The following is an 11,450-nucleotide window of genomic DNA, read 5'->3' as shown; positions in this document are numbered from 1 at the left end:
AGAAAACGCACTGAACTGCACCACTGTGTGTACCAGTGATAGTAACACACATCTACTGTGTGTATGAGCTTATCTAATAAACCTGCTCAAACAATATTTACCCTCAGAGTCCAAACCACACTTAATAACCCCTGTACATAAACATGTTTATTTTCTCTTTTTACAGCAAGTTAATATGCAGGTTCAAAATGTCTAATCAGACATCGGTACACAACATGAGGTGCCAAAGTCAACTTCAGTGGGGGAGAACTGGAAGTTAGAAAAAAAAAGGCATTGCCCCTTCTCATACAAGTAGGGAACGTACTGTATTTACACAAAATGGAAAAGAAGCAGTTGAAACACTCCGCAGCACTGTGTGTGTGTGTGGCTATGAAAACATCTAGTTTTTAAGTGTACATAAACTTCACTTTGTACAGTATGTTTGTGGAAACAAAGCAACTGCCTCATTCCGTTTTGACATTCACAAATGATGCTTCAGGTTGGGCAACAAAAGGAACATGACGGGACAATGGCTTACCCAACATGTAGAGCCTGTTTAAAGCTTTAAATAATAAACATGAAATCAAAAGAAGAAGTGTCCACAAGCAAGTCTACAGCTCGTCAAAATGTACCTTTACACTTTGAGAGGATGCTCACGATCAGAGAGAGAGACAAACCGAAGTCGACAGCGCTGACTGAAATGAAAATCTGATGATCCGTTGGTTCGGTAAAAACTTCATGCAATTTCAGGCAAGATGTAACAGCGCCACCAGCCCCACCCCAAGCACCAAACAGAAACAAAATGATTCTTAAAAAAAAAAAACACCCTGTAGTAAATCTGTACAACGAAAATACATTTGAGATCTACATCTAAAGGTACATTTTTAAGGTTATATACACTCCCCCCCCCATCCATATATTATCTTTACAAGTAGACTTCATTCAAACCCAAACATTAAGAAAACAAGACTAAACGGGGAAATGGGATCACATCAAACATCCATTTAAAAAAGAAATCTGGTCTTATTTACTGTACCTCAACCATGGATCAGTCCCTCTGCTCTCGTCTGTACAGTAAACTACAGCAGGACTAAAATCATCGACTGGATGGACTGCTACTGTAACAGGGAATTAAGAATCGGCAAAAATGGGGGGAATGATTCTCAAGTGTCGACAGAGTTCTCTTTCATTTTGCAGTGGAACTAGGTCTGAACAAACGACTGCACTGTGTAGTAATGATTTCTCGAGTGACTGCAAGAATACAAAATAGAAATCAAGTCAGAACACGGGCACGCACCCAACTCTCTAATATTCGGACACATAGAACGAAAGGCTTTCAATACACTTCGGCCTCTTCACTGAAGAGAGCTTCACTATTCCATCGATAAACATTTATGTTCTCTGGTCTCAGGTGGGACTGGGTTTTTAAAGAGAAGCCATGTCAGCCTTAAACATTTGCCCCAACGTTTGTTTGAACTCAACTGATAGAAACAAAACCTGGTGTTTTGATATTTCCGCCACAGGTTTGCTCTTGGTCGCTTCGAGTTTGCGGGCGTGGAAAATCATTCAGAAAAAAAGGAAAAAGGAAAAATGAAAAAACTACATTGTACGAAGTGAGATTCTCACAATCTCTCGGCAAGAAAAAGAAAAGTAATAAAGGATGACTTGTGCCCGCCGTCGTAGGCAAATCCATTAATATCCCTGTGTTGCTTCTACGCCCCTTAGTCGATTTTCACATTTGTGTAGATCTTCCTCACAAAGGCACTTGTTCCCACGTATCCAACGGCACCTGCAACACAAATGTGGTCAGTGAGTTTCTTTTTAGGAGGGACTGACAACTCTGTGGGTAAATCCATCACAGGACAGGAGAGGTGAGCAGTGACATGTACAGACTGAGCAGCCAGATCTCCAACAGACCCAGAAGGCAGCATGTAGTAGATCGAGCAGACAAGAGATCGCTCCACTAAAGGTGTTTTACATAGATACACGAGGGACAGCTATGGCTTATCATTCTTCAAGATAAAGAAGGAGTGTGACATGAAGTTAAAAGCCCTTTCAGATACAACATGACAGCAACACTGCTGCACTTTGTAACACATTATTTTCAATGGCCTGTGCCGTGCACAAACACTTGCAGTTCCAATAGAACTAGAGATCTTCTGAGACCGATACAGAATCTGAAATGCCTCCAATGCTGCTGGAAATGTCAGGTCGGGCGTCTGCAAGTACGCAAATACAAAATATTCAAGAGCCTCTTAGTTCTTAACCTCTCAGATTATTAATCTCACTGAGTAACTGCCTTTCTACATTATTCTGTCATAAAGAGAAATCTGACAGAATACGATTTAGCAGTAAACTCCATGACTCTTGTACTGCAACAGACTGTGATCACAAGAATTGGCAAAATTATGTGACTATTATTCCTCTCAGAGTTTCTGTGGTCCAGTGCAGTGTCACAGTATTTAGTCAAACCAGTACTCACCACACATGATTCCTAGAGCAGTGCTGAACACAGCCATGTAACCGAAGTAGAAGGACGTCTGGAACAGCCCGTACATCCTGAAATACATCAGCAGAGCATTTTAACAACATGGAAGAAAGGAATTTGACTTTTCTGACTTTTCTGAATCTTAAAGTAGTATTTTTGCCTGTAATGAGGTTATTTAACGCAGTTATGTCTGAAGATTCTCCGTCATCCAGGTCATGGTATACCCAAGTGCTAAAAAAACAGGTCAACTGGACTTAACAGAGTTATGTGATTGAGAAATACTGATACTCACTTAGTTTTGAAGAAATAGTAGTAAAAGGAATACATGTAAACATAAACAGCAGTGGATGCAGCCGAGAGGAAACTTGTCCATTGCCTGGAAATGAGGGGAAAGCAAAAAGCTATGGTCAGTAAAAGTGTTATTTCAATCAGTGACCTAATTCACCTTTTCACTCAGCTGTCAAGGAGGTTATGTTTTCACCCCGGGTGTTTGTTTGTCAGTAAGAATACACAAAATACTACTGAACGGATTTCCACAAAACACAAGAACATGGGTCAAGAAAGACCAAATTTAATTTTGACATTGATCCGGACAAAGGGGCAGATTCAAGATTTTTTTTGTCACTTTCTTTAACATTGAGAGATATGGCATTTTCCCGACATTTTACAGATTTCTCAGAAAATAATTCATGGACCTTGATAAAAAAAAAGAAATCAGGCATGTTTAGAGGACTGATGTCTGAGTGTGTGCACTCTGGTGCAGATACAAATAAAAATCCGGATCTAGTGAGTTTTTATGAGGTTTCATAAAGGGACTGTTGGGCCTTGTCTGAGGTATGAACTCTACTGAGTGTCATTCTAGTTTTTATTTTAATCAGTAATTATTCTCAGCTCATGATATGGGACTAACCTGAAAAAGATTATCTTGTGGAATTAAACTTGTAGAATCATCTTTAAAAAGTTAAAGTTGGTGCTATGAGGATACATTAACTTCATGGCTCATAGTTACATCTATAGAGGAAATGTCCTCATTGCATTAGGCAAAACACCAAAACACTCACCATCTGTAATCCTCAGCGTTGAGCAGGAAGTACGTGCAAACGATGGTGACACACACGGTCACAATGCAGAGGATGACCAGGACCAGCATCATGAAGCCGTACACGTAGTAGATTTTGTAGGCCCAGAAAGACGTGAAGATGAAGTACCTGAAGAATGAGGACAGTCACTAAAGCTGCGAAGATCAGCTAACAACATATACAACTGTCGGTATCACTGCAAAAACTTACATTTCAATGAAAATGGAGCCGAAAGGAAGGATTCCTCCAAGGCAGACGATGACAGCGGGCTCCATGAACCTGATCACAGGATCAAATATGAGTGTTTACGTCAGACTCCCCGCTCTGGGGCGTAGGGATACATGACTTATTGTTTTTTTTAGAAGCAAAAAAGAAAAGGTAGCGACAGATTGGAAATCCAAGCATAGTCTGACAGTGGCCTTGAGTCACATCTAACATTTCCTGTTGGCAGCAGACCCCCACGCCAGGCAGAGGTTTGTAAATGTTAATCTACTCGCAGCTTATTGCTTTGCTATTTTTCATTATCCAAAGAGTTTGTGCAGACAGCAAAAGCACTTTCTGCTTCTGAGCTGACATCAAACACTTGAACACAGGCCCTACAACACTTTGGATTCATTTCATGCATTAAGAACAGCCCACCCGCTGCCCACTGATCATTCATTACACTTCCTCCTGCAACAATAAATACAGCATATGCCCTGGTGCTTGAAAGCACACTCGAGAATAGCTACTAAATGTGCTTTAGACATTCTGATGTTTTTGTAGTTTATTTTTCTTTTTTGTTTCATATCATTCAAAATCTTTGGGCTTGTATCATTTTTAAGAATTTTAAAGAGTAAAAGGATGTTGTATTTCTTTGTGTACAATGTGAAGAATATTAACTGTCTCCAGCACGTTGCTACAGTTTTCTGTAATGTAGAATGAATCGACCCTGGTAAGTTGGGCCACACCTACCATTTCTTCTCTGGGATGGGTCGCGGCACAGCGTTCACTCGGCAGGGGAAGTTTGGCTGCCCTGACAGATTCCTCCCCAAAATTGTTCCCACGAGGTTTAGCGGCAGGATGACGAAGAAGCAGATACAGCAAACAGCAACCTGCGAGACAAACGAACAAACATGCATTAATAGTCAATTGGGTTGTCTGTGTTTACAGGAAACATCCAGTGTTTTCAGATCCTCTTTTTTATCTTAACTGTTCATTAATGTTTTGTTATAAATTCAATAACATTTAATTAACTGCTGAAAATGTTTTTAAAGAAGCTGGATCTCCTCGTTCCCAGATTTTTATCATTAATGCTCAAAGCCTGATGCAAAAACACCAATGCGCACTAAATCTGAAGAAATGAAAACACAGACAGACTCATGGTTGTTGTCCGAAGATTTTTAGGTTCAGCCAGAACAAATTAAAACTGCTGCCGAATCTTTCCAGATCTGTTAAACTGACGAGTTTGGGCTGATACAGTTGGAATAAAGCTTCTTCATGGTAAGATTTCAAGACTGATTGATTCTATGTTGTGCCGATAACAACTCTGGAGTGTGGGGTCGAGCCAACAAACAGCTGTTTGTAATTAGGAAACTGAACAGTTTGGGCGTAAGACATTTTTAATCAAGAGTGTGTGTATATGTGTGTGAGTGAGTGAGTGAGTGAGTGAGTGATTCTTGAAAATATGTTATAAGTGACCAGTTCATAAATGTATTTTCAAACTTATACTAAGAGTAGGACTTTAATCAAACACACATAAACTGGAAACGTTTGAGGATGTTGTTCATAACTCTGTGGTTTTTAGGGAAGTGTTTCCTGCGTCAGACTCACCATGGTGCCGAATGGGATGGCTCTGGAGGCGTGGTAGTACATAGCGATGAAGTTGATGAAGAAGGCAGTCCCACACACCATCGCTGGGATCAAGAAGGCCCCAATGAACATTTGTTTTATCCATCTTCTGCCTGTGTTGTTGAAACAAATCAAACAGTGTCAGAGATAAAGTCTTAAAAAATAAATAAATCCAGAAGTCCATGTCCAGGAAACAAGTCAGAGAGAATAGGATGCGTTGTCTCACCTCCTTGTTTTGCATACAAACTTCCCCCAAAGTAGCCATTGACAGGGGAGGTGGCAGCATAAACAAAAATGGCTGTGCTCAGCATGGATCCTCTCCTGTAGAGAAAAAATATGGCACAAGTCAAGTCCTGTGAATTTTTCTTCTCCCTCACTGACTGGACTTTATTATCTCAGGCAATTTGTTTATTTGTCTGTCAGCAGGATCACTCAAATACTACTGAGCTGATTTCCTTGACATTTTGTAGACTTGTGGACTAGGTTTTTCATTTTTTTCTTTTTTATAGCCGCAATAGTGTAGTCAAGGTCTACATTTTGGAGCAGATGGTGGATCCAGGATTTATTTCTCACTTTCTTTAATATGACGAGTGAGGGCGTTAGCCTTCGCTGAGGTGTGTGCTCTCCTACTGGCCTAGTTCAGAACATAGGATTTAATATTTCAAGTCTTTGGCCCAACTCACATCTTATTTAATGTTTTCAAACTTAGATTTAAATACAGAGCTTGATTTTTAACTGATATAACCCAAAGGAAAACCCACATGCACACACAGTTAGATTATGCAATCACTTGTTTGCTTCATTAAAAAAATAAAATGAAAACATTTTCCTTTCCTCCAAGGACCCATCAATTCTGTGATTTTTCCATTTGTGATGAAATAATATTTTTTAACTCTTGCACATTTTTAACTAGACATTTACATAAGATTCACTTTGAAACTTGAATCCTCTTAAATGTGATTATCGATCATTTAGGTTTTGCTTTAGGCAATTTTACATAACAGATTACTCAATTAAAGGGAAAAAACTCAGTGAGTTTTCCCCTGAGGGCTTACATATTTGTTTTTTAGCCAAATGACTATAACTAAATAAGAATTTAGCAATAAGCTGCCAGTGACTCACTCTGTGTACAGATCCTCAACCATAGCGACGATGATGACGATGAAGGAGACAGAGAAGATCTGGCAGCCAGAGCCAATGAGTGAAGAGAAGATCAGTGGGTGGCTTGATGGTCGAAACACATCTCCATGTACCTGCTTCCACCCGTATTCATCTCCCAGGTCCCTATCCTGTTGGTGCACAGTGACAGAATGAGACGATGAGGAGAGAAGAAGATCAGATGAAAGACAAAACACAATATCTATTAAAACCCAGAGAAAAATAAATAAATAAAATAAACATAATCTTCATTTATCAACTAACTGTGAGCTCACAAGCAAACTGAAAACGTACCATGTCATCCATTTCCTCCTCTTTACTGTATCTGGCATAATCCTTTCTTAGTGTTCTCATCAGAATCATGGACACCAGACCCACCAGGAAAATGACCATCATGAAGGAGTTGAAGATGGAAAACCAGTGAATCTGAAAAACCAACAACAGGAATTGTATGAAAGAATAATAAAAAGTCTGAGCAGGACAAAGCTTTATCATCCACAGACTCTAGCAGCAGATGGATTCCAAAGTTCAGTCTCTCAAACTTCCTTTTAGAGAAACCAGCTGGATCCCTGCCACGCTGGCAGCAACAGTTTAAGAGTCAGCCAAAAGTTACCAGGTTGGTCAGTTACATCGCACCTAGTGTGGAACAAGCTCAACTCATACTCACTGTAAGGGCACACACTGTGTGCTGTTACAACATGTCAGGTTCCTGACTGGTATGATAAACATGATATTCAACTCACCCTGTGCTGGAAGAAGGATGGGTCCAGGTACTTGTCGAATCTGTCTTCAAATTTCACATCTGACTTCTTCCACTTCACCTGTGATGAGAAAGATGTATTAAGACTTACATGTTCTCATTCTTCTCTTCATAAAGATACTACAAACGTAATATGAGCTTGAGCTGATAAAAGGGATCATTCTGAACTCACAGAATAAGACATTCCGATCCGTGTGTTTGGCACGAGCCGGACTTTCCCCTCGCTGGTCAGATTTACATCAACAATTCTGTTGCCATTGTAGCCGATCTCCAGTTTCTTGTACGTCCACAGATAATGATCTTCTCCGTTTTCATCTGCCTCACCAACAATCCCTAAAAAGAAGTTGATATGCATTGGATTTAAGATCTCGTCATGTAGACAGACCTTCAGTTTTATAAAAATAAATAATCAGGATGTGGAAATGCCAAATAAAGGTCACTTGCTACACTGCTTGTTAACTTCTCCAACAGCATCATCTGTTTTCATCTGTTCTTTTAAATCTCCAATGTTCAGCTATTGTCAAAGTTTGTGCCTGTTGGCCACGGTAAACAATCTTATCTATCAAATCAGTGTGATGCAGAACAATCACTCTCATACAAAAAAAATTATGAGAATGTACCATAATACACTAGTTTTGCTTCTCCTACAGTACATCATACCACATCATACTGTGGCATTGTTAGGGTAAAATACCAGGTAAAGCATTTGATGTGATATATTTTAAGTTGGCTGTCTATTACACACTGAAACTAAGGGGGCTTCACAGCTTCCTTGTTTGGTCCGGGCCCTCTGACTTTTCAGTTTAGTCTGAACCAAAATAACAGGTGTGAAAGGTGCTTCAGATCACAGTCCAGACATGGTTCAGTTCGTTAATAGTGTGATTTTTTTTTGTGTTGATAATTTGGATCAATTGCAGGAAATTGAGATAGCATTAAACAATAGAAGAAGAAATTGCTTGTAGTCTTTACCATGACGATATAATGACGAGGACTTTCATTTTGCTGGTAGTAATACAATAACAATATTGCAGTGGCAACGAAAGTGATCCAGTTCATTCATTTTCTCCATTCAAATAGAAAGATAACTTTTTTCTATGCACTTAATTTAGAGTTAGTGAATACAATAGAGAATTCTACAACATTCCAACATCAGCCACATACCCGTCTACAAACCAATCAATCAATCACAACTAGGTTCAGGTAGATGCGATGATAACGATGATAGGATGTACGTATATTATACAATATTCTTAAGTCCACTCCCTAAATTGCAGTGTGTAAACAAAACAAACCAGATCAAGTGTAACAAAGACATGAACCTTGGTTTGGACCGTGGTCCACACTCTCAGATGTGACAACGCCCTAAATGCAACAGCCCTGAAAAAAATTGATCTGGAGAGCTATTGTGTCCACTTTATGGTCATTCTGGAGGTTGCAGTTTGTGTTGCTGTTTGGCTTTACATGGTAACAAGGTGTTTCTATTATTTTGTCCACCCCACCATTATCAATGAGGGCAGGGTAAATAAGAGAACACATCTATATGTATTTCGGTGTAGTTTAACAGAAACATAAATTACATCCTCCATAATTATCATACATACAAGTTTTTTTTAGTTAATGTTTCTTTGTTCATTAACCTCACATGTGGTCTGAGGCTGATTTAACAAACTGTAGTGAGAAGTGCTTTAAGTGTGGTTATATTAAGAGGTTATAAAGTGAGTGAGTTGAGATTTGCTGTGAATAAGCACAGCTACCCAGGCCAATGTCCCAACCATGAACCACCCTGGTTCCTTTTCCACGTTGGCAAACCGGACATGAGGTCAAAGTCTGTATTCTTTGAGTATACAACAATGTGTGAACAAATGTCAGGGACCTACCCACAACCTACGACATCAGATTACACAGTTGTGTTTGAGCGGCTGTGGGAGTGTCACTGTAGTCCATCCTGCTACCACAATGACAGCTTGTGAGAGTGAACGCTTTAAGAAGAGTCTAATGACAGTGACTCATTTATATCCTCCTTAGTATAGAAATGCAGTTGAGCACCTTACTGTCAGGTCTGGCATCTGAAGCTCTTTCCTACCTGTGAATGAACCTGTACCAAACCCTTTGTAATTAGCTAAATAGTTAATAAGCAAATAAGTAACTCAGACAGAATGGAAGATACAGCCAGGAAATATGACAATAAAACTTAAAATCACAGAGCAACTCAACACAAGCATGCATTCATTATTTGGCCATTTCTTTAGAGCATCTCTTACCCCAGATGGGCAGGTCATCTATGTACATTTGGTACCAGTAGTGATTCTTTATGGCATAGACAAAGGCATCCCGTTTGGCTTTATCCAGGTCGATCTCACAGTACGTCGTCTGCATGACTTCATCTACACGGATCAAAAACACAACATAATCTCTGTTAGAGATGTCAAAATGAAGTGTGGACTAGAAGACTGGCTGTAAAAACATCCCACTCATCACTTCCTATGAGCTCAGCAGGTGAGAGCCGGTGAAAGAGCGGAGTTACCTTTGAACTTGATGTCGAGGCCGCTGAATTCCAGCTCCACTCCCTGCAGAGCCTCCCCGAGTGTTTCATGGTAGTGACTGATGGTCTTCTTGGAGCCCGCGCAGAAGGGCAAAGAGAAGTACTTGTAGGTCTCCTGTCGGTTGTGGTAAGGCCCCACTGTGTTCATCCATAAAACTACCTCCTCCTTATCGATGTACTGCAACATTTAAAACACAAAGGCTCTTAGTGTATATGCAGGAATGCTACACCTGTTCTGCTCGTCTTGCTGGTTTCACCCTGCAGCTTTTTGATATTACACTGGAAAATACCAGCACATAATCACACTCCTATTAATGACAACACAGCAACATTGGGTTTAAATACTTTTAAAGAACACTTCTTGAGAATAGAACTATAATCACATTATCTCTCATACTGATGAGTAGAAGGACGCTATCTCATTCAAATGTATGCAAACACATAGCATGTCTGTCTTAGTTTAACACTATGATAAGCGATGCACTTTACAAACAGAGGACTTCATATTATCAGTTTACGCTAATTTACCAGCCTCCAGACACAAGTCAGCTTTAAACCACAGTGTAACACATCTTATTAACCTGTTAACTAGTTAGTAACTGAGGAAACACCGACAGGCCCTGACGCTGTGTGGCCAGAGTTCCTGCTTCCAGTCAAACGTTAGCTGTTAAAAAACACAACAATAGCAGTCTTGGCTTCAGGGAAATAGTCTGGTGAGATTCTCACAAGGCTACAAGGCTCAAGTGTTCTTTATGTTAGTGTTTTTTTTACTTTGTTTAGCAACTAACTAAAGCTAACGAGTTTAACTTCAGTGCAGTTTCCGCCGGTGCTCAAGGAAAGCTTGAGTGGAGACCGTGCTAACAAGCTAGCAGGCAGAGGCTAGCCATAAGCACATAGGCCGATAAGTGGAGACAAGTTAGCGAGCTAACTGAGTGTCTGTGTAGGAGAGCTAACCAGGAGTGGATAAATAACCCGACGGGCTAAAGCTAACACTGTGTCATGTCTGTAAATCCTCCCTCTCTGGCCAGCAGCTAGCCGTCGCAGCTACAGTTAGCAGCTCGCACAGAGCACAAACGTCCATTATTTTCAAGGCTCCCCCTTTTTTTCAATCGGCCTCTCAGACGCTGTTTTACCGTGTGTTCGTGTTCGTCTGCGTCCACCGTTAATAACGAGCCCACGATGGCGAGGAGCGCCGCCGCTGCCACCTTCCACCGGGAGGAACCCATCGTTATCGGAGAAAGTGTGCAGAAAGATCGGGGACGTTAGCTTCGCGGGGCTATCCCACCTTCTTCCTGGTTGTATGACAGAGGCGATTTTTTTTTTTTTTTTGGGATGCTCTCGTACGCATATGGCGTAAGTGCTTCGCCACCGCTCAACGCACGCACGTCGGATTGGCCGAGTGGAGTCACGTGGCTCAAAGCGTCCAATCAGCGCGGGGAGAGGGCCGAGCAGCGGTGAGTAAAGAAACCGTGTCGGCGCAGCGTCCGCAACCTTCAGCCACGTCATCCGACTGCTTGGACCGGAGCTGGAGCGTGTGACTGACGGATCTGCTGCAGGAAACACGATCCCAGCCCCACGCAACCCGCTCCATTCACCGCCTGCACCGTCTCCCGA

The 11,450-nt window shown here is 41.0% G+C and overlaps 1 protein-coding gene across 1 annotated transcript; it reads right to left on the bottom strand.

Moving 5' to 3' along the window:
- Positions 1 to 129: 129 nt before the first annotated feature.
- Positions 130 to 11,174, bottom strand: tm9sf3 (transmembrane 9 superfamily member 3). Its single transcript, XM_035171970.2, has 15 exons — positions 10,970 to 11,174; positions 9,819 to 10,014; positions 9,556 to 9,678; positions 7,467 to 7,627; positions 7,278 to 7,355; positions 6,829 to 6,960; positions 6,499 to 6,665; positions 5,603 to 5,697; positions 5,359 to 5,489; positions 4,501 to 4,640; positions 3,757 to 3,825; positions 3,529 to 3,675; positions 2,760 to 2,843; positions 2,462 to 2,538; positions 130 to 1,768 (listed from the first exon to the last, which is right to left on the bottom strand). Exons 1-15 carry the CDS (start codon positions 11,060 to 11,062, stop codon positions 1,701 to 1,703), a joined length of 1,761 nt encoding a protein of 586 aa, XP_035027861.1. The 5' UTR covers positions 11,063 to 11,174; the 3' UTR covers positions 130 to 1,700.
- Between the last annotated feature and the right edge of the window lie 276 nt (positions 11,175 to 11,450).

This window comes from Hippoglossus stenolepis, chromosome 12, assembly GCF_022539355.2.
Source record: "Hippoglossus stenolepis isolate QCI-W04-F060 chromosome 12, HSTE1.2, whole genome shotgun sequence".
In the NCBI taxonomy this organism is placed as follows: Eukaryota; Metazoa; Chordata; class Actinopteri; order Pleuronectiformes; family Pleuronectidae; genus Hippoglossus; species Hippoglossus stenolepis.
Note: the sequence above shows the minus strand (reverse complement) of the source record. Positions and strands in the feature narration are given on the sequence as shown.

What these genes read in the sequence shown, in the direction of transcription:
- tm9sf3 (XM_035171970.2), bottom strand. Translation starts at nt 11,062, where the DNA reads ATGGGTTCCTCCCGGTGGAAGGTGGCAGCGGCGGCGCTCCTCGCCATC. An exon ending in GGATCGGAATGTCTTATTCT is followed by an intron (nt 7,356 to 7,466) that starts GTGAGTTCAGAA and finishes TTCTCATCACAG; the next exon opens with GTGAAGTGGAAGAAGTCAGA. An exon ending in CATCCTTCTTCCAGCACAGG is followed by an intron (nt 6,961 to 7,277) that starts GTGAGTTGAATA and finishes TTGGTTTTTCAG; the next exon opens with ATTCACTGGTTTTCCATCTT.